The following is a 24,368-nucleotide window of genomic DNA, read 5'->3' as shown; positions in this document are numbered from 1 at the left end:
GATAAAGCTGTAAGATTTCATCAAATGAAGTTAGAAAATACTAGGAAAAAGAATGGAAAGCCAAACCCCAAAGACTGCCCAAGGAGTCCTCTGTATAACCTAGTCCATGACCTAGAGTAACCCATCACATACAGGTCCAGACAACATGGCTATGCAATGTCCAAATGTCTCCATAGCCATTTGGGTAGATATGGGCATCCTGAAACTATCAGTTATCTATGTTCATAGACAACCACCATTTAATCCTTAAACACAGTATGCAAGAGATGCGCGCACACAATTTCACTGGAGGTAAAAATATTGCATACAAATAAGGTTGTCAAGAACACAAGTACTACACTGTCCACCACACACACAGACCAATCTATGCTGAGGCACTAAAGAAATCTTCCCAAACCTCCAAGACCTCCTAAGCATATAAACAAGGGTCTATATTACGTTATCGAAGTTTTACAACTTTGAACGCCATATGGTTGAACCCATATGTTCAAAGTTGTAAAACTTCAAATACGTAAAAGAAAAAAAGAAAAATGTTACCTGCCCCCACACCCCTCGCTCTGTAAATATACGAACTCCGAGATCACACTAGTGTAGTAAAGGGAAATCTTCCCTTTCTGCACTGTACTGCATTGTAGTGTGGTCTCGGATTTAGTATATTTAAAGAGCAGGGGGTGGGGGGTGCAGTGGGGCTTGCAACTGTCAGTTAAGTGTTTTCTTTTTTTCCCCCTAACATTTCTGAAGTTTTACAACTTCGAACATATGGGTTCAACCATATGGCATTTGCAGTTGTAAAACTTCAATAAGGTAATATATACTCAAACACCAATGCCTATCCAAAGCAATTTCTACAGCACTAGTCACAAACACAAAACACACACATGCCTACACCCAGTGCAGCCCCAAAAGCAAATCTTATATGGGAAGCCAACATATTAAACCACAGTCTTGTCATCAGGGACTCCACAGTATGACACGCAGATGCCCCACACTCAACAGACTGAACATGATGTTTATGATTAGTTGCTTATATGGAGTCAGGATCAGGCAAATTACACAAGTATCAAAGTCATTACACACAGGTACCAGTATCCAAGTCCAAGGAGGTCACAGTGCCACTCTATTTGGCCCTTAGACCCATTGAGTATAATGCCCCTTCGACATGCACCTGTCCAGACATGTATAACAGATGGACCATCCACAAAGGTTCCTTACCAGGAGAATCCAGGACATAAAACACACTGCCCTATACAGACTGCCTTAAAGCCCAATCTCTATACTCTGTACATGTGCACACAGAAATTAAATGATCAATTAGAAGGGTAAAGTTAACTATCAAGGCAAAGGGAAGTCAGGTACAAAGGGCAAAAGGTCCCTATCCTATTACCAAAATGCAAATATAGTCTTTCTAGACAAAGAACTGGGTATTTTTTATTAAATTGTAAATTCATTACTTTACATACTGAGTGAACAAAAAACAACATATGTAGATATCATATACAACCTGAATATTGAAAGTGGCTTGAGGGTATAAAGGCAATAACAAGTAAAACCAACAACGAAAATTTTAACTATACTTAACCTGAAAGACAGCACTATACACTGAAGGTTTATTTTATGATTATGTAGTATGTGTGTAGCTCTTTAAAATGATTTTCATATATATTTTCTAACCTGCAAGTTAGAAGATTTGCCAATTCTGCTCATACAAGGCATCCTTGAATATGTAACAGAATGTATTATGCAAAACCACTTTCTGATGCATCAAAGAATTTCATTTATTTAGCTACATTTTGTTGACCAAGTTATTCCCACTAGGCTAATGGCCTCTTTACATAGGAGACCCAAAGTAGTATTCATACTAAGGGTAATTTGGCCAGGACATCAATAAACATAGCCTCTTAGCCTCTTAGAGCAAGAAATCTTCAAGGGTTGGGAGGGTGGCCTAATGGTTAAGGTGTTTGCCTTACAAACACAAGGTGCAGGGTTTGAGTCTCACAAGGGATAATTGGCTAGGCTTAAAATGGCTCGCAAGGGCAGTTAGCTTAGTACTAATCTATGAACCTATGAACCTAAATGTTGACAAAGCCATAAATAATGGAGGGACATAGGCCCAAAAATAGTTCTGGTCTGATCTTACCACTCCCCAGTCATCTCAAATCAGATCAAGTGGTCCCCCTCAACCGTATGCCTATACAGCAACTCAAAAGGTGAAAAACCTGTGGATTCCTGGGCCACCTCTCTGTAAGCAAACAAATGGGGCAAATATTTGTCCCACTCCCTCAAATTAGTCTGCAAATGCCCGTAGCATTTTCTTTAGAGTTTAACCTCTCCACCATACCATTAGTCTGGGAGTGGTCTTTAGGTGCTTCACCCAAAGGTGCTTCCACAAACAAGCCAGCAGGTCTGACATGAAACTGGCACCTGTCAGACAGTATTTCTTTTGGGAAACCTACTCTGCTGAAAATTTCTAACAAAGCATTTGCCACCTTTTCTGCCTCGATGGAGGACAGAGCCATCACCTCAGGGTATCAAGTAACAAAATCTATATCCACTAGGATGCACTTCTTCCCTGTGGAACTTGGGGTACTTAGAGGGCCCCACAATATTCCCAGCTACCCTCTGAAATGGCTCATCAATCACAGGCAAAGGCATAAAGGAGCTCTGTCTCCTGCCTTGCCTACTTTTTGGCACCGCTTACAGGTCCTGCAGTACCCTGTTACATCCTTGGCAATCCCAGGCCAATACAAGCTCTGCATAACACATCTCCTTGTATGCTTTATGTCCATATGACTTGCAAAGGGAATGTCATGGGCTAGGGCTAGAAGTACCAGATGGTAGGCTCCGGGCACTACCAACTACTGTATTCTCTCACGCTCTAGCCCTCCCTCAGGGGTCTCTATACAGTAACCCTTTGTCCTAGCATACAGATCTCCCTTTCCTTGCGAATGAGGCACCTCTCTGGCTACCTCACTCAAGCCCTTTAATGTAGGGTGTGAGAGCTGAGCCTGTCCCAACTCTCTCTTTATAACCCTTCCCAACTCCCCTTCCACATGAAGTCTGGTATTCGCTAACAGCAGTGCCTCACTGTCAGCCTGGGTGCTACTACTCAGCTATGCCTTTGCAGTCACTTTGTCCAAGGGAACATCAGTACCCACCAGAAGTTGTGGCTCACCTTCAGTCTCACTGCAACAGGGTAGCTCCCTCTCTGAAGTAACAACTACACCAGTCCTGCCTTCAAGTCTGTGGTCTCTGCCTGGGTGCCCCCCCCACCCCGAGATTACCAGACCCACATGCTTGTCTCCAAGCCTGACTGCATGTAACTACATGCACACAAGGTACTGCATTATCAAAATAATTCCCTATTGTCTGCAAGGATATCCTCACACACACCTACTTGCCTGCTTCCTTTTCCACCCCTAAAGGTATTTAGAATGGGGTCCCTCCTAAAGCTCTGACTGCAGTAGACTGCCCAAGCAAGTAGTGCTCCTCTTTAACCATTGCAGGCTTTACAAGGGGTAGGTCAGACGCTCTCTCTCTTAGCAGTGGCCTGTTTTCCATCTACTAAGATAGAGATAGTGTACAACCTCCTGTGATAGTCTGGTACCCTTGTTGTCTCCAGGCAACTTGCTGCTGGCATTCTGTGATTCCTAGTTACTGGCTGTCCCACCTTTTGTTCTTCACCTTGCCTCCATGGACATCTATATGCATGACCCCACTGGTTACATTTAAAACATTCAACCCTTGGTCCTGGCCATGTACCTGAACTAGTGGCTTCCCCTGCTACTGGCAAACTCTGATGGGGCGGTTCAGGCTGCCCACCATACCTTAGACCCATGTGCAGCACTGGGTAATCCCTTTCTTGTGCAGTGATGCCCTGCTTGCTAGGTACAGGTCTTTCTTTTTCCCCACTCATCTGTGATATTGCATTGCCTGCCAAACAGATTCTCATGTTCTCAGGCAAAGTGCTAAGGGCTTGTTCCCTCGCCAAAAGGTCTGCCAACCCTTCAAAAGTGGTGACCTGACACCCATTCAACCACCTATGAAAATAAGTGCTTAACTAAGCAATATATTCACACACACTTTCATCCGTCTTGCGTCTATGCTCACAGAACTTTTTCCTATAAGCTTCAGGTGTTAGCTTAAAACACTAAAACAATTTTTAACATTATTATGTAAGCAATCAGTATCACACAATTCAGAAATAGCAGTTACAGCTTTATCATGGAGTACAGGGGTCAGGATCCATACCCAGAGCCCTTGGTTAACATTATACTTTTTATATATCCTTTCAAACATATTAATAAAACTATCAAAATTATCACCCTCTGTAAATTGTGGAAGAAGTTTACTGACCTTTGTTGCTTCCTGGGTTCAGTTACTCCCTTCCACATTATCTCCTTGACCCTGCCAGAGTCAGCATCTCCTTTTCATGTTGCCTCTGCCTCTCATTTTCCTCAGCTTCCAGACGTCTCGGTCTCGCTGTTGATTCTAATTCCATCTGTTTCTGTTTCTTCTTTTCTATAGCCTCCAAATGCCACAGTCTCTCTGCTGATTCTATTTCTAAACGTTTGGCCTCCAGTTCAAGTCTCTAACTCCAGATGGATTTTTTAAGTCCTCTGAGGCAAAGCTGAATTGTCCATTTTCTGAGAGTTGTACATCCCCAAGGCCAGTCTGGTTGTCCTCCTAATTGCTGATCTGTGATGCAGCTATGACTAAGGGGGCAATCATTTCTGCTTTAGTCAGGAAGGCAAACACCAATCCTTTTGTCTTGGCACATCTCAGGCAACTGTCTCCTTTGTCACATTGCCATACTCCTCTTCTGACATTCCTGTCTGCTCTCCCTGACTAAGCTAATAAAATAAAAATATTGTGATATGGAACTGAATGTTCACTGTATGGCTCCTTCAGAGTACAAACACCTTCCTTAGTGACCAATGTTCACAAGCCTACAGGAATTCAATATCCACACCCCTGAATCCCAACATGTGATGTGGTGATCCCACCACTGTCAACCAATAAATATGATGTCCCACCAGACCAGTAATCAAGGAGCCTCAATCTTCACCAATGGAGGACATACACTGGAAGGATGACAAGTACACACAGTATTTCCAGATGCAGCTCACTGCATAAAGTACAATTTCCCTTAAGAGCACACAGAGACCAGAGTCAGTCCGGGGCTAGTTTCTCCCTCTTTCTCCGAGCCCCAACAACACTCCACACTGGCACAGCTATACAGTGAGTCATTAGCCAGGGTTCCAAGCCAAGTCCTCCAACACTACCCCTGTCCAACCAGTGCTTCATGTCTCTGCCCAAGTAGCTGACACACACACTCTTGGAGATTTGTTTTGCTTACACACACACACACACACACACACACACACACACACACACACACACACACACACACACACACACCTGGGAAAGGCTGGCACAGGTTTACTAGCTATGCCCCCTTCTTCCCACACTAAAAGGTAGTTATCACTGCCACCAGAACTCCTTAGCTATTTTAAGGCTCTTAAAGGGTGCCCAATCTTACTGTGTAATGTTACTATAAATACAAATGGTAGTTTGACCAAGAGGAAGATTATTAAGAGTGGCCCACAGTGTCACCAAATAAATATTCAAATAGTCACAGAACTTAAATATTTCTAGATAGATCAGCCACAATGAAATGTTTAAATAAATTTAAAAATACATAAAAGAACAACATAATACTAAACTTATATTTACAGAGAATTCAAAATCACAGAAAATATTTAAAACAATACTGCAGGGCAGTCTCAAATAAAGAAATAAAAATATCTAAGGTAACCTTTGCTATATTCCTGACTACATCTAAGAGAATTACTATAACCTAAGAACTTACTACAGAGCAAGACAAATGTGTGGTGAATTAATCTTGTCAGGTCTAAGACAGATTACAAAATGCTGTCTAACAGACTTCTTAAATTAATATCTCAAACATTACTGCTGGGCTAGCTTGCAGAATGATAATTGCTAGTCATCTGACTCTATCCCAGGTGAAATGGAATCTGAACTGCTGGAATCTGGCAATATTTAACATTTACCTATGAAAATACATAGACCTCGGATCTTTTGGCAGATGATAGAAGTCATAAAACAATTTACATTCCACCACATTTAAAACTAATACAGAAAACTTCTCTAGTACAGACATTGCGGTCTCTTGCTGCACTGAAACTGAAAGATAATATCTTTTTATGGCCTGGCCATAAAATAATTTAATTTCAGATATTTTTCTAAAGTCAGCCTCCTGTACTCCAGTTTCCATTCCACTGTTAAAGTACACATTTAAACAGTTACAATAGTGCATGTACATATGTCTGTTCTTTTCCAGTACAGCATGCTGTGGCTACATCTCAAGCACTTTGCAAAAACCTTTTTCAATACACGTCTGTACAAACAAGTCCGACATACACATGACAAACAGTTCTAATACATTTGTAACACAAACATCTTACCATGAAGCATGTTGACATTCACAAATGACACAATTTACAAAATTCCAGACAGCTGTGCTGGGAATATCTCCCTTTGTCACACTGCTATATAAATCATGTTGATATACACAAATGACATACGGTTATTTACAAAATTCCAGCTAGCTGTGCTGGCAGTATCTCCTTTCGTCACAGTCTCATCCAGAGGACAGCGCACACACAGGAGTGCAGCACCCCTCCCCCCTTATGCTGCACTGCAATGCCATTATTGGAAAAATTAATCGCACCATCTGGTGTGGAAATAAAACTCTCACCCTTCTGAACAAAGGTGTGCCCCCTTCCTCTTGAGCTACTGAAAATGAGTTAAAGAACACAGTTCAGAATGATAAAGGATGTATGCGGAGGGTGGCATTTCCAGTGCATTCTGTTTGGCTACAGAGAAATGCAGGAACTAAAGAGAGATGATGCATGGCAATTCCACGCCTGGCAGCAGACAAAGCACATGACGCTACCCCAAAACAAAACACGTGCAACACATAGCTCACAAAGCCAGTGTGCCGAACAGTCACAGCCCTTAAGGCTAAACAACACACCTGATACACTTGTAATAGGTGACTATCGTCAGGCACACTGACGTCCCGCTCACCAGGCTGAACAAGGAGAAGGTCACGGTGAGCTGCCTGTCGGGCGCTAGGATCCGCCACATAACACAAGCACTCAGGTCACTCCAAGGCAAGTACAAATATGACTCGGTCATTGTCCATGCTGGTGTGAATGACCTGAGATGTACCTCCCTGGACTACATGAAAAGAGACAGAGGAGCTCGCTGATAATGTAGCCCAGGCCGGTATGACCCTGACCTTGAGTAGCATCTTACCCTCACCAAGAAAGATGCCACAATATGAAGACAAGATGATCAATTTCAACAACTGGCTTAAGTATTGGTGTCATTCAAAGGGGATCCAATGCCTGTCAGCCTGGGATGACATGCTCGACAAGCCACGATGCTTCGCTAGGGACGGCTTGCACCTGTCACCCCTGGGCTTTCGGATATTGGCAAAGGCTCTTGCTACCCCCATAGTGCCTTTTTAGGCAAGGCTCAAAAGACAAACCCATCTCCATAGATATCACAAGGGATAAGAAACTAAGAGTAATGCTACTCAACGCCAGAAGTCTAAACCTCAAGATGCGCGCACTCAAAACTCTCCTTAGCATGGAGAACATAGATATCTGTGCAGTAACAGAAACCTGGTTCAAGGCTCCCGAGAGCACCTCAGCACTACCAGGTTATACCTCATACCATACTTTTCGGCCCCAAAACTTGGACCGAACCACAAAAAGAGGGGGAGTATCAATATTCGTCAAAGATACCCACACTTCCAGGTTGGTGGCACAGCACGAAGCATCAGAGACTATCCATGTGCAACTAACAGTGGGTAAAACTGCCTTCCAGTTTATAGCCTGCTACAGACCACCCTCCCAAGCCCAGGAACCCCACTCGGCCTTCCTGAGAACACTGGAAAATATGAAGGTCTCTCCAAACACCATTATATCGGGCGACTTCAACTACCCAAACATAGACTGGGAGCATTACTCTAGCACCAACACCCTAGCTCAAAGGTTCCTAGAATTTATAAACTCAAATGCTGTGGAACAACTTACCACTCCCACAAGAGGAGAAAACATACTGGACCTGATCATCAGCAACATGGGGACTCTATGCTCCAGACCAGAAGTGTATCCCTCACTGGTAAGATCAGACCATAAACTAATCTCACTCGATATTCACATCCCAACTCCACCCCCTGCCCTGAAAACCACAGTGAAAAACTAATCTAAAGCAAATTTCACACTCCTCAAAACCGAGGTGGAATCAATCAAAGCCCCCGAGCCTGTGGAAAATACAGCCCAGACCGCAGAATCCTTTATAAACGCATTCTATGAACACCTTCAGGAATGCATGGATCATGCAATCCCAAATAAAACCAAGACCCAATCCTCCAAAGGCAGACGTCCTGTCTGGTGGACCCCAGCCATAAACAAACTATACAATAGAAGGAGGAAGCTAATACATGATAGAGCAAAATCCCAAAAAGGGAAGGCATCTCTGATCAGTATTAGCAAAAAACTATGGGCACTCATAAAATCGTCTAAGGCCAGCTTCCAGAGAAAAATTGCACAGGACACCAAGGATAATCACAAGGCTTTCTTTAGTTATGTTAGGAACCTGGGTGGGAAATTCCAGATATACTCAGAATTAGTCCAAAATGACAAAAAATACACCGAACCCACAGACATTGCCAACATCCTAGCTGACAGGTTCAGCGCAAAGGCCCGACCCCCTCCCCACCAAAAGGGCAAATATCTATCCCAGCAGAGTGCTGCCCCCCTGACATCTCAGATGCTCAGGTAAGAGCCGCCCTCTCCAAAGCAAACAACACAGCATCAATGGGACCAGACGGTGTCCCGGGCTGTGTCCTACATGAACTCCAAGAAGAGCTAAACCCAAATATAAAACTACTGTTCAATCTCAGCCTTACTACAGGATATGTACGCAAAGAGTGGTGTACAGCAACAGTGGTCCCTCTCCACAAAGGTGGTGTCTCAACGGATCCTGGAAACTATCGCCCCATAAGCCTGACTAGCTTGGTCTGCAAAGCTATGGAAAGGATCATCATGGACCTCATAAATAAAGATATTGGGGACCTACAGACACTGGATCCTACCCAGTTCGGCTTTGTTAAGGGCAGATCCTGCCTCTTAAACCTGGTTGATTTATTTGAAACAGTCACCAAGGCCACTGGTGGTCCACACAGCTTACCTGGACCTCGCAAAAGCCTTCGATACAATACCCTACTCGGGCATTATAGATAAGCTCACCAGCTTAAATATAAACCCCGATGTCACTAGATGGGTTGCAAACTGGCTCAAGGACAGAACCCACATGGTTAGAATTGCTGGAGCCATGTCAGACTCCAAACCAGTTACAAGTGGCACCCCACAAGGCTCAGTCCTGGGACCTCTCTTGTTTGGTATATATTTCTTGGAGGTACAGGCCAACACGGAAGGACTGTGGCTGACCAAGTTTGCAGATGACTGCAAACTGGACGCCATAATCTACTCTCCAGCGGACACAAGCATCCTCCAAAAGGGCCTCATAGAAACAGACAACTGGTGCCAAAGCCATGGCCTCAAGCTAAACGCCAAAAATTGTATAGTCATCCCCTTTGGCATATAGGTGGTAATCCATTAAGTACAGAAGTGATTAGGGACCTGGGGACCCAAGTTGATAGCAATCTCTCATTTGACAACCACGTGGCCAAAATGGTTAGAAAAACATTTTATATAGCCCACCTAATCATGAAGGGATTGACATCTAGATCAGGGGAGGTCATCGTGCCTCTTTACTCATCCCTCATCAGGCCCATAATTGAGTACAATGCCCCTTTTGGGATGTACCTTACCAGACACCTGCACAACTGGAAAGACCCCAAAAGTACCTCACTAAGAGGATCAAAGGGCTCAAACAGATGCCATATGCTGCCCGGTTAAAGAAACTCCAGCTCTACTCAGTGGCATACCGCCTGCTCAGAGGCGATCTGTGCCTGACGTATAAAGCCATGTCCAACCCGGAATTAATGGACATGCTGCACCTCAGAAAATCCAAATCCCATCGAGCTACGCACTCGAGAGACTTGAACCTCAGCACTGAAATAAATAGGACATGCTGGAGGGACAGATTCATAACCCAGAGACTCCCTTCACTCTGGAATAAAATCCCAGTCCAGGTTAGGCAGAGTCCCTCATTGACTCTCTTCAAGAGGAATCTTGATAAGCGGATGGGAGATCGTAGGTTTACCCCGGGTATCACTTCTGTGTCACTGTTAGACAGAGGCACAGTATACTAACCTCGAAAAAGAACATAGCAAAATTAATTTAAAATGGGTGGCGAAAGCCAAACACACTCTGGCTAGGCTTATAAATGCCCTAGGGCAGATAGCCTAGTATGAACCTATGAACAATAACTCTCAACAGGCATTAAGAAAAGGAACTGACAGCACTTTAACATTTAATAAGTACTTCATTACTCACTCAACAATTTTAGTAGACTACAAAACAAAAGCTTAATTTATACTACATATGCTTTGTTTCCTCTTTTGTCCGAGAGACTCCTTTAACAGGTTACTAACTAACTAGGCTACTTATGGTATTAGCTTTATGACAACAAATCTTGGTATTTAATCTGAAATTATGAAAAATTCTGTTTGGATTCATTTGTCTCTGCAAGCTACTCCTCTTGAGGATTTCTAAAAACCACTTGCGGTCTAAGAATGGGGAATTTTATCTAAGAGCTTTTCAGTATTGCATTATGTCAGTACCTCACACCCATGGACAAATAACAGCACTAGGATGCCTCAAAAACCAGGAACCTGGCACAGATACAGTCCAAAAAATGAAAACCAAGGACACCTTCTCAGACTCTATCAAAAGCCTTTGTTGTAAAGGACCTTTATTAAGAGCTTTTGTTAGCATAAATCAGCTGACTTCTTCAGAACAGTAAAAAATTCTATTGACTCCATAATTTATACCTTTAAAAGTCATCGCATGATACAATCAATTAGTAAAACACTTAAATTGATAAAACATTTTAAGTGCCAAATACAAAATACCTAACTTGTTAAACCAGATTAAAATTATTACTCTATCCTTTTGTATACACATACAGCAACCCAGTAATATTTTAAAAATTGATTACAGAATAAAAATACATTTATTTTAATTCATAAAAGCAAGATTATATTTTATACGAATGCAGCTTTAATAAACTGCTTAAACCGAGACTATCATTAAGCCCAGGAAAAGTAAGGGCATCCAACCTCACTTGCCAACATAGTTCTTTAAATTCGAGGTAGTCTTCCATGGACCCCGAGGGCCCTGCAACACTTTTTCTATTACACGAAACCCTAAATTCATGACCAGGATTATCTATCTACATGTTTGAATAATGCACTGCTGTTACTGCACGTTCTAATGTCCCTTAGGTGTTCACAAATCCTTTAAGTCGCCTTTTGGTTTTACCAATGTAAAAACCCTTACATCTGAAGTCGTAAATCTTTATTCATACTTTACAGAGAGGACATCGGTTCCATCCTCTGAACCGAAACGGCCGTTTCCCAGCTCGTGCAAGCCAAAAACTCTTAGTTGAGAACCTACCCACAATGCCCCTCTCTTAGATACTCCAGATCTTGTTTGCCGCGCTCCTGGTCAGACGAGTTTAGCCATCTCTCTCAAGCCAAGTAGTAATTTGTTGTTTTTGACAGTTTTTCTTCTGAATTTCAAAAATGTTAGTCAACTTAGTCTTTTTTCACTGTCTATAACCTACGCCTATTTCCTACCCCCCCCCTTTTTTTTTGTTAATGTAAAATTTTACCTTTTTTGACTGTCCCTCTCTCCTGAATTTGTGAGGCTTCCTTTACTGGTGGCATTCCTTAAAAAAAAATTTTCTACAGGATACTATTGTTTCTTTTACCATGTCAGACAAATTTAAATTGGGTTTTAAACAGTGTGACAAGTGTGGACATACGATGCCTAACTCAGATACACACGTCTGTTATGTCTACTGTTTGGGCATGGATCATTTGAAAGCTGATTGTGACATTTGTGCTGTTTTTTCTAATCTGACACTAGCAGAACGTAAGAATAAACTTATTTTAAAAGGTTTACTCATGAAACCTTTCTCAGAGGCTCTATCTGGGTCGGAGGTCTCACCCCCTCCTAAGACCAAAAATATAAGGAAAAACAGTGACTAGGTCCCTGCATCTCCATCAGTTAGGGAACGAGTCTGTCACGTGCTTCACCGGTGCCCTCAGTGCAGACCTCTTTGGCACCAGGATCTGTGTGTCCTCCCCCTTGGTGCTGGCCATGGTATTTACTTCTATCTTGGTTCCAAACACAGCACCACTGACTTCCGGTGCCGTCCTTGGCTCCTACATCGGCTCCGATGACTGTTCATGCCTCGGCTCCATCCCGGTCCAGGGTACCGACAGCTTCCTTGGCTCCATGGGCTCCGATGACTGTACATACCTTGGCACCATCCCTGTCCACGGTGCCAAAAGATTCTTCGGCTCCATGGGCATCGATGACTGCACATGTCCCGGCACCATCCCCGGCGCTGACAGTTACTTCGGCTCCATTGGCTCCAAAACCCGATTTCATGCCAATATAGATATTCTCCTACTTACGATACTTTCTTGGGGCAGCGGTTTAGTCCCTTTCTAGAAAAAACGGATTCCCCTTCTGCAGCCTCTTACATCCACTAGGAGCATTTCTAAACTAGACCTAGTGCGGGTTGTAGACCAGCTTCTGGTAGCTAGGGAATTGCCCATTCCAGCTAGACCTCCTGTCCCCCCTGGCTCGGAATCTTTTATCTCATCTTCCTCTGCTTACCCCCCCCCCCCAGCTCCTGCTGTGGTACATACTGTCTTGGCTCAGACAGCAGTGCCTTCCCTGTCGGCACCCACCATCCTTGCAGCATTGGCTACGATGGAGCCGATGCTTTCTTGGAGCGGTGTTTGGACTGTCCGTACCTTGGTACCTAATCCGGCAACTATTTTCTCATTGGCACCGTCTATGTCCACGGTTCTGACAGTTCCCAGTTCTCTTGTCACCCGTCAACTGGAATTGGTCTCTGGTGCTCCTTCTGCAGAGGTGATGGATAAGGCCCTTCACTCCGAAGGTTCACAACCAGATCCTAGGACACCAGTATCAGAACCCCCTGTGAAGACAACCCCTTATCCGGAATCCTCTTCAGAAGATCCCACTGGAGAGCCACCTCGGAAGAAATGGTGCAAGAGGAAGCACCTTGACCCACCGGAGGAATCTATCACAGAAGACACTGATTGTGATGAAGGGGAAGGGTCCCCTTGTTCTCTCCCAGACATTTCAGAGACATTCTCGAAATCCTCAAACAGCGGGTGGAATGGAAGTCCTCTAACCCTTCTTCTGAGGAATCTGTTTTGGCAGGCCTTTAGTACCCGGCCATCTACTTCCTGGCTGACCCCACCAGCAGATCTAGTTAAACTAATTGTGCAGTGTGCCTGGAAAGCCCCGGACAATGTAGAACCTGTCCCCCTAAAGACCAACCCCACTAGTCCAAGCACCTGACAGTTGACTCTATGGTCGTGGCGGCGGCCACCAAGACGGAATTGGCAGAAGATAGTTCCACTGTTCATCCTCTAAATAGGGAATCCAGGATCATGGACAGACTGGGGAAATGGAGCTATGCTTCAGCAAACTTCCCCGTTCAGTAGTTGAATTACTGGCGCACTTTACTCGCTTCCAAAGAGACTTAATTTCTGAAATAGCTTCCTCTTTGGTGGGGGTACTGCCTGATGAGGTACGTGACACATCTCACAGCTAGCTACCCTTGAATCCATCTCAAACTCCATGATGCGTTTGATATCTCACACTGTGAGGGGTGCAGCCCGAGCGGCTGCATCTGGTGTTGTCATGAGACGTAATGCTTGGATGCGGTTGTGTGATTTCACAGACCCTTTTACATCTTCCTTCGTTAACGCACCTGTCGACGAATCTGCATTTTTTGGTCCCAAGGTATGTGACACTTGCACGTAGTGGGAAAGACCTTGTATGCTGTGGGCATACACTTTTCCAACCCTCAGAGGCCCTACTCCAGGAACCAGAAGGGGGGAAGATATGGTTCAAGAAATCCCAAGGATCCTTTCGTGATACTCATGGTAAGCAATTCCCCCGAGGCAAAGGGGGCTGCTCATATGAAAGACATCCTTTTTGGGGGTAGAGGGGATCCAGGTAATCAGGGAGCCAGAGATTCTTTCTCCAGCAGACCCTACCAGCGCTCCTGAGCAGCTGCCCGATTGCTTTCCTCTGGAAGCAGTTGGGGGTAGTTTATCTCTGCATCTACGAGCCTGGCATCTTATTACTACTGATGTTTGGGTGCAGAGAACAATATCCAAAAGCTACCAAACACCCTTCGACCCAACTCCCAGACCTGTCAAACGAATCCCCGATGTACCACCCAATCAGAGGGGATTAGCAGCCTTAGAAATAGAAAAACTGCTAAGAAAAAAGGGTCATCCAACGAGTCCCACCTGAAAAGACAGGATCCGGGTTTTAGGTTACCACAGAAGCAAAAGTAAATCCAAAAAAAAAAAAAAACGACTCAGCCAGTAAATCCAAAGATTTATTTTTCATAATAACAAACAACTTCTCTCTAGCGCCTCGACAAATGCCTTTAACAGAGTATAACAATACCAATTCCTCACTTCATTTATATATTAAAACAGCATTAATAAAACAAGAGCAACTCATTACAAGAGCCATTTCCAATTAAGCTCTGTTTAAACCCATTAGGATGCAGGGTGTCAGATTTTACAATAAAAAGTGCTTCTTTCCATTGCAATTTACTTTTTAAACACATACCTCTTTCACAATGCACTTTTTCCAAAATAGTACCTTCTAATTTACTCCCATCACTATTATGGTACATTTTAAAATGTAATCCTAATGGGATTTCCACTTTTTCATTTCTAATATTTCTTAAATGTTCCAAATATCTAACACGAATACTTTGTTTAGATTCCCCTATATAAAATAAATTAAGTACATAAATAATTCCTTCCTTCACACAGCCATAACGATCATTCAAATCAAACTTCTGTCCATTTATTTTATCAAAAAAACCTACAGTATGACTACATATACTACAATGTCCACAAGCTCTAAAACCTAAATTTGATATATGTTTATTCAACCTTATTGCAGGAAAATTAAACTGGGCATGCACCAACATATCTTTGATGCTTTTCCCTCGTTTATATGACACCATAGGTCTTTGAGGTAATAAAAATTAAAATATTAAAATAGGATCCAATTACTACATAGAGTGCTGAAGAACCTCCCCAATCAATTTAAAGAAACATTCACCGTTCATTTAACATTGTATATCAGAGTGTGTAATACCGGACAATAATACATAAGATAAACAACTATTAAAAATTAATTCTAAAAAACTCCCAAAGCAGCAAACCAGTCCAGAAATCCACCACCACTCGATAGTAACACAGCTCACAATGAGGCACCTCAAACCAAAACATTTTGGTTTGAGGTGCCTCATTGTGAGCTGTGTATCGAATTCTGAACTGGTTTGACTGAAGTTTTGTGATTATAGCGTTTTCTTCTTTTTGTGGATTAATTCTAAAAACATTAACATCATTAAATAAATTAATCAAACATTATATATAACATTGTAATACTTGTAAAATTACTTATAAATGTATGTTTGTGAAAACTAAATCAATATAATCAACTCTACTGTAAAATTAATTATAAATCTACAAAATATATTAATTGTAGTGATAAGGGGTACATGTTACTAAGGCTAGAGTCTATGAAATCATCTCAAGACTATTCAATTTTAATAAACTTGAAATTGAACACGAGTCATTAAGTCCTGGATGACTATATGCATTCAGTCTAACTTGTCAAAGATAACCAACTTTTTAAATACTTCACTGAAGTTCACTTATTGTTATTTCTGAGGAAGTCAGCTATTAATGCTGACGAAAAAGCGCTTTAAAATATTTGTGAAATAAACGTTTTTTGGCTGCTATTGCACCCGTTTTTTACATAATTATTTTAGCCAACTTTTCCGTATAAACACCATAAGTGGTCACAAAAAATATTTTGTCCACTGTTTTATTATTTTTATTCCTATCTGGTATGCCTTTATACTCCACCAGTTTTTTAGCTTGACTTCATAGCATAAGGTTATTTTTAGCTTGCTCTATACACACTGCACTAAAGCCTCTCTGTATAAATTTATTGCAAATTTGTTCAATTTATTTTTCTTTTTTCTTTATATCACTGGTTAATCTCGAAATACGCAACAATTCATTATAAGGAAGTGCAGATATTAATTGTGAAGGATGACAACTTGTTCCATATATGAAATTATTTACTCCCTCAAACTTATACTGAACAGAAGTCACCACTTCATTTCCTTCTGTCTCTAGATTTACATCTAAAATGTCACTCTTAGACCACACTGTGCACCATCAAAATTAATTCCAGAATTATTATGATCTAACTCATGAATGAAATTATTTACAATGGACCTACCACCTTCACATAGAAAAATTAAATCATCTATGCAACGGTAGTATTCTACCACATAATTTCTAAAAAAAATCATTCTATAAAGGAATTGTACTTCAAAATGTCCCATAAATAAATTTGCATACATTGGAGCAAACACTGCTCCCATTGCTGTTCCCTTTATTTGTTGGTACAAAGGGCCATTAAATTCAAATAAATTATTTGTGAGACAAAACTGTACTAAATCCATTGCATAATACGTTAGTAGAGTATCTCCCAAATGAAACCTAAGGGGCTCAATACCCAATTCATGTGAGATGTTAGTATACAAATTTTTAACATCCATCACTATCCAATATCTATTTTCATTCCATTTAATTTTTCTCACTTTTTCCAAAAAGTCAAAAGTGTCTAATATAAGAAGACAACTTTACAACTTTAGGTAACAATTGTTCATGCAACACACTTCCAATATTATGAAGGAAATAGTTACATGCAGAAACTATGGGGCAACCTGGGAGGGGTTAGACTTATTTTTATGTAACTTAGGAAGACAGTAAAATTTAGCCATTGAACATTTATCTATGGAAAATTTCTTCTCTATATCATTCTTAGTAAAATATCCCAACCTATGTCCCCTAAATATTAATTCATTATAGGCTGATAAAGTTCCTTCATATTCCTTCCATAATGCAACTCTATATACTTCATCATTATTCAAATTATCCATGCATATTTTATAATACTGTTCAACAGTCATCACAACTAATTGTTACCTTTATCTGAGGGTTTAAAAATAATACAATTTCTGTTTCTCATAGCTTTCAACGCCTCACATTCATTTTTGTTAAATTATATGAAATATTATTCCTTTGCTTAAAGATATTTTGTATAGAATAATTTACTGTACTAGAGAAATATTTAACTGTTTCATTAATAAAAGGAGGTATATAGTTGCTTCTACTACTAATTTTATCAGTCGGCAGTAGACAGTAAGCATTCTCAGTTTCATTACTTTCAAAAGGAGAATCACATGAAAAAAATTCCAGAGATACTGTTTCATTCAAAGAATTATTCACTTCAGGAGGAGGAGGATCCGGGTTTTACTCGAGGATCTTTTTAGTGCCAAAAAAGACAGGGGACTGGAGACCAATCCTGGATCTCAGCCTACTCAACAAATTTATCAAACCTCAAAAATCCAGGATGGTCACAGTACAGTCCATTCTTCCCTTCCTAGGGAGAGACCACTGGATGTGTTCTATAGACCTACAGGATGCATACTACCATATAAAGATGGATCACCGCTCCCGGAGGTTTCTCCACGTCCGGCTGGGAGCCGATCACTACCAGTTCAGGGCACTGCCATTCAGTCTCTCAACAGCCCCCCCCCCCCCCCCGAGTGTTCACCAAATGTATGGCAGTTGTGGTAGCTCATCTTCGACTACAAGGATTCCAGGTGTTTCTCTATCTAGACGACTGGCTCCTTACTGCTCCGATCAGGAATATCCTAGTTTGCAGCCTTTCTTACACTCAAGATCTCGCTCTCAGCTTAGGGGTTACAATCAACAAAGACAAATCTCAGATGTCTTCAAACACAACATCCTGCCAAGCTTCTCTCCCCCCTCACAGGCTTTTGAAAATAAGACACCAAATTCAAGTCCTTCTGCCTCACACGTTTGTACCAGCGCATCTTGTACTGCAACTCTTGGGCTCCATGGCAGCTGCCATTATGTTGGTATCACTGGCGAGACTGCACATGAGAATCCTGCAGTGGCTCCTCTCCTCACAATGGTCATTAAACCACCCACTCAACCACATGATATGCCTTACGAGCAGTTGCAAGGAGGAAATGCTATGGTGGATGGAGCCACAAAAGAATCTTTGGTGTCAACCGTTCTGTCTTCCCCAACTCAAGGCTACGGTGACCACGGACGCTTCTCTTTTGAGGTGGGGGGGACATTTCCAGGGAAAGACTGTCCAAGGCACCTGGACCCCCCCACACCAAGGCCAACTTGCACATAAATGTCCTGGAACTGAGGGCAGTTCTCTTAGCGTTGCAAGTCTTCCATGCGTCCCTGCCTTCGGGGACCATTGCAATTCAGTCAAACATGTCAGTTGCCTGGTATATCAACAAACAAGGCGGAACCAGATCCCGCGCCCTGTGTCGGGAAGCCATGAGGATTTGGCGCTAGGCGACAGCTTCCAATAGCTTTCTTACAGCAACACACATTCCCGGGAGCTCCAACCTTATTGCGGACAATCTGGGGCAATCCTTGCTGCAACCTGTTTGCTTCCCCCCTGAATTACAAATGTAGGAGCTATTTTGCCTTGATTTCCCCCTCAGGGGGAATCACCGAGGGACGCCCTAACACACAATTGGCCCCGAGGTCTTCTGTATGCCTTTCCCCCATTTCCCCTCACCCCAAAATTTCTCCAGAAAGCTGAGAGGTTGAAAAGCAAAGTGATCCTCTTTGCTCCCTACTGACCACGTCAAGTCTGGTTCCCTTTTCTATGGCTTCATCTGATTCACAGCCTGTGGATCCTGGATCATTCCCAGGACCTGTTATCCCATCCTCAGGGATTGATCCACCCGAACCTGCACAGTCTCAAGCTTACAGCCTGGTTCCTCCACTTACAATGATTGTCAGACCACCTGACATCCCATCTCCTGTTCATGAAATAATTCTGGCCTCACACAAACCTTCCACTAGAAAGGTTTATTCTAGTAAATGGACTAGGTTTTCTATTTGGGCCAAAGATCAGAACTTGGACCCTTTCTCTATGCCTATTCAAAAGATTCTGCAATACCTGACTACTCTCCTGCATGCAGGAGCCTCAGCTTCAACGATCACTGTACATTTAGCAGCTACCACTAACTTTCATAATGGTCTGGAAAATTCTTCGATTATGTCACACCGCCTATGCAAGACTTTTTTGAAAGGAGTATTACATGTTAAACCTCCAATCAAGCCTCCCTTAGATCCCTGGGACTTGACTATGGTGCTTCAATCTCGTACAGGCTCTCCCTTTGAACCTTTTGATTCATGTGACTTAAAATTTTTGTCTTGGAAAACCATACTTCTAGTAGCACTCAACTCAGCGAGAAGAGTATCTCAGCTGCAGGCCTCGAGTGTCAAGAGTCCTTACTTGATCTTCCACACAGACAGGGTGTCCCCTTCATACTGACCCTTCCTTTTTGCCCAAGGTAATTTCTGATTTCTATCTACTGACCTGCCGGGTATCTTCCCAAGACATTCTAATAGAGGGGAGTACCTTTTGCACACCCCTGATGTGCACTGACCGCTTTATTTGCACAGGACTGAATCTTTCAGGAAAACAGACCAATTGTTTGTGGCCTTTGCAGGACCCAGATTGGGTAAACCTGTTTCCAAAGTGACCTTATCCTCTTGGCTTAGAAACACCATTACCTTTATCTACCAACAGAATAAGCTACCCTTACCTTCCAGAATAAAAGCTCATTCTACCAGATCTATGGCTACCTCTGTAACTTTTCATTCCAAAGCCTCTATGGATATCATCTGCGCAGCAGCCACGTGGGCAAGACCTCATACCTTCATATCTCATTACAAATTAGATTTGGCCTCCAGGGGACGAGCATCTTTTGGCTCTATAGTGCTCAGGAATATCTTTCCTTAGGGCCACCCAGGACTCAAGTAGCTGGGGACTTGGTCCTATCTGTAAAGTATGAATAAAGATTTACAACTTCAGATAAAGAAGTTATGTCTTACCACAATGTTCCATCTGAGTTGTAATGCATTCTTTAGGTACATTTCAAGCTGGAAAGCAGCACATCTGAGCTCCCAGCAACTATCATGACTTTCAAACTGTAGACATGATATAGTAACTGTTTCAGCTAAAAGTTTTTCTATGCAAAGCTTTTAATTTATATTTACAGTGCAAGCCTGCTTCCATTTGTATATTACATATTCTAACGTACTCTCTAGTTTTAAATATTTCAAGTAAAGAATATCACTATTCCATTTCAAAATCTTGTGATTGATAATTTACTAAAAGGCACATGAACTGTTAGCATCTGCCTTTTGAGGAAGAACTGCTTTGGGCTATTGCTACCACATAAATTACTAAACAGAGAACTTAAAGGGTGTGCAAGAAGGATTTGTCTGGTGGCAGCGTGTTATAATGTAGATAGGGAAGTGAGGTGTTTATACTGGAAATACATTATTCCCTCCTTGACATGTCTATGTATATAGAACAAATCTTGAACAAGTTGCAGTTACTCTTGGTAGGACACGCACAGGAAAGGATTGGACTAGGAGTAGGATGGTCAAGATCCTGAGGAACCAGTTAAATCTTCAGTTGATCATTGCAAACTTTATTCTGGCATTGTAGGACTTGGTTATCACCAGAGTTGGCAGTGCACAGTTACAGATTAGTTATGTAAAATCTTATAACAGATGCCCTTCTCGTCAATGCTGCAGTATTCTTTAACATGAGGGAGTTGCTTGCCACAACAACCCAACATTTGCCAGTATACAAGAGACTTTTAGACATGGTACTTTGCACACAGGCTGCTGTCGGACATAGGCCATAAAAGTGACGCATGCATGCACCACCCTCAGAAATGAATGCTCCACGATGAATGCCCAACTAAGGGAAATATGTAGATGTAGGCTAAGTACATCCAAGGAAGAACAAAGTCAAGGGGAAGGAGGGAGGGATGGAATACTGCAACAGAAAAGAGAAGGGCATCTATCTTTATGGTTAAGATTTTACACAACTAATCTATTATTCCTCTGTTGTGGTATCTTTTACAAGTGGGAGAATACCAAAGTTCATGAGGAAAGGGAAAAGGTAGGGGCAGTGGCACTCTCCATGAAACCGTGGAGAAAAGCCCTGGCAAACCCTGCCCTAGATTTGGAAATGTTGTCCAGTTTGTAATGTTTGGTGAACGTATGGACTGAATACCAGGCAGCTGCCTCCAGAATAGAGTTAGTGTCCAATCCTTTGAAGAAGGTACAAGAGGAAGCAACAGCCCTGGCAGTGCGTGCCTTAACAGGAGAAGGGAGGAGGCTCTTTTCATGGTCCTCAGAGCAGAAGGAAATAGGTTTAGAGATCCATCTGGAAATATTGTGTTTAGAGACAGGAAGTCCTAAACCTCTTGGGCAAAAGGAGACAAAACAACCTTTCAGATGTCCTGATATTCTTTGTTTTATGAAGGTAGAACCCAATTTGCCTGTGCACATCCAAAGCGTGCAGAATCCTTACTGCAGAGTTTTGTGGAGAAGGGAAAAAGGCAGTAAATGACTGGACTGGTTGAAGGATAACTAGTTTACCATTTTAAGCATAAAGGAAGGGTTTGTTAGAAGAGAGAGACAGTCTCTGTGGAACACAAAAAAAGGAGGAGAAGCCATAAGGGCTGGAGTTCAAAAACCCTTCTGGCAGCTGATGTTAGTGCAAGCAGCAAAGTAGTTTTCCAGAAGCAGTATTTCAAGGAAGCAGAAGTTGCCGGCTCAAAATGGGATAAGGTCAGTTTCTCCAATACAAAGTTAAGATCCCAGGGGAGTAGAACATGTTTCATGGGGTTTCTCATGTGAAGGATTCCTTTTAAGAATTGTTTAATCTCAAATCTAGAGGCTAAAGGTGGAGAAAGAGGTAGACAGGCAGAAAGAGTGGACAGGTGTACTTTTACTGAAGAGTAAATTAAGCTAGCATCCAGCAATTCACACAGGTATGACAGAACCAGTAGAAATTTCATTCTAAGTAAGTCCTGGTTATAAGAAAGACAACAAAATAAAAAATCTGTTCGATTTGGATAAAGAAGATTTTCCAGTATTGGGTTTTCTGGTCTCCTGCAGAACCCTAAGCAAGTCCTCTGAAAAAAGGTGTCTGAAAGAAATTAAAACCCTATCACCCACAACATCAGCTGAAGAGCAGACACGTGGGGATGGATGTATTCCTTTGTGTTGTGTGAGAAGGTCCACTCTTTGAAGAAACTTGTGGTGACTGCTCTTGGCTAAATGCAGGAGTAGGAGAACCAGTGCTGTCTTGGAAAACAGAGAGTCACCATCACGATTTTTGGTTTGTCCTGCTGAATCTTTAACAGGACTTTTGGAATGAGAGGAAGGGGATGGAATGCATAGAGAAACATCCCCTTCCATAAAAAGCTGAGGGTATCCACCTTCCAAACCAAGGGATATGGACCTCTGGCACAAAACTGTGAAAGTTGTCTGTTCATGGGGAGGCAAAAAGTTCTATTTGTGGTTTACCCCATCTGTGGACAATGTCCAGTAACACATCCCTATGACACATCCATTCGTGGGATTGTGTTTCGGACCTGCTCAAGGTGTCTGCCACTACAGTCAGGCTGGAAGGGACATACACGGCTTGGAGGAGAGTCTGACGTTTAACAACCAGTTTCCACAATTGCAGAGTTTGTCTGCAAAAGACACAAAACTTTGTCCCTCCCTGCTTGTTTCACATACCAGAGAATGATCATGTTGTCAATGAAAATTTTTAGTGGTCCTAGAATGAAGAGAGACTGAAAGGTCTGAAGAGCCAGTAGCAGTGCCCTTGTTTCTTTTATATTGACATGTTCCCTTCTTTGAGAAGGGGACCAGGTCCCTTGTGCTTTTATGTAGCTGAAAGCTGCTCCTCATCCTGTGTCTGAGGCATCTGTGAACATCTCCTGGACAGGTGGAGGGTGGAGTGGGAGACCTGGGTTGGCAGTCAACTGTTAAATCCAGTAAGTAATCTCCCTCTTCAAGCAAGGGAGAAGGGTACGGAACTCTAGTGGATGTGCATGCTGTATCCACACTGATTTCTGGAACCTTTGTAGTTTGCTCATGTGCAGTTTTGCCAGAGGAAGCATTGGGATGGTGGATGCCATGAAGCCCAGGGTTCTGAGAAAATTCCTGGCAGTGATATGAGTTAAGAGTGATAAGGCTTTCGAAAAAAGAAATGCGCGCCTGAGCCTTCTGAGTGAGGAGACAGATCTTCATGAGGTCTGTTTGTATCCTGCATCCCAGAAAAATGTGGTTCTGAGATGGGAGAGAACAGAATTTTCGTAGTTTCTCGTGAAACCCAGAGATTGGAGGATGGAAATGGCAGAGCTTAGATTGTGCTCCAGTGCTCCTGGACTGACTGCTTGTGTGACAGCCTCTCTTTACCTCAGGCCAGTAATCAAGAAGCCTCAATCCTCACACAAAGACCCTGGTATGAGACTAACTAAAAACAAGAATGAATTTGCACAGTATTTTGCAAATGCAGCTTTTTACTTCAAACACAATTTCCACTAAGAGCAAACAGGGAACATGCTCACTGGGACCAAATTCTCTCTCTCCAGATCCCAAACAAGACTTACTCTGGAGCACTATGTCTTAGTTCCAAGTAGCTTTTCACGGACACACAAGTGCACTCCTGGGAAAGGCGGATACAAATTTACTAGCTGTACTCCTGCCCAGACTATAAGGTAACTTCACTACCACCAGTCAACCACTGTCAGGCTCTTACAAGGGTAGCCAATTATATGGAGGAAAATCAATACTAACATAAATGGTAGAGTGTAACCAAAGCAGCCAGGCTGTTTGGAGTGGCCAAGCCATCACTAAAATAATCACAGGTGCCCTCAGGACGTTAAAAATATTCTCTAAAAGACCACCCACAATGAAAGATATACAAATATTTAATAATAAAATAGAAACCATGAGAATACAAAATACCAAAGTACAATAAACATCAGAGTTTCAATCATAGGAGAAATATAAGTAACATGGTTGGACAGATTCAAACAGA

The 24,368-nt window shown here is 42.3% G+C and overlaps 1 protein-coding gene across 1 annotated transcript in view; it reads right to left on the bottom strand.

Moving 5' to 3' along the window:
• The window catches only part of RRP12 (ribosomal RNA processing 12 homolog), a 1,805,151-nt gene that overhangs the window by 563,822 nt on the left and 1,216,961 nt on the right, over positions 1 to 24,368 (bottom strand). The window contains exon 25 of the mRNA XM_044056239.1: positions 22,756 to 22,793. Within this exon, the coding sequence (XP_043912174.1) occupies positions 22,756 to 22,793 (38 nt within the window). The remainder of the gene's footprint in view (positions 1 to 22,755; positions 22,794 to 24,368) is intronic.

Source organism: Protopterus annectens, chromosome 14.part0, assembly GCF_019279795.1.
Source record: "Protopterus annectens isolate FY-2018-M chromosome 14.part0, PAN1.0, whole genome shotgun sequence".
NCBI classification, from domain to species: domain Eukaryota; kingdom Metazoa; phylum Chordata; order Ceratodontiformes; family Protopteridae; genus Protopterus; species Protopterus annectens.
The sequence above is the reverse complement of the archived record's forward strand: the minus strand, read 5'-3'. Positions and strand labels throughout refer to the sequence as shown.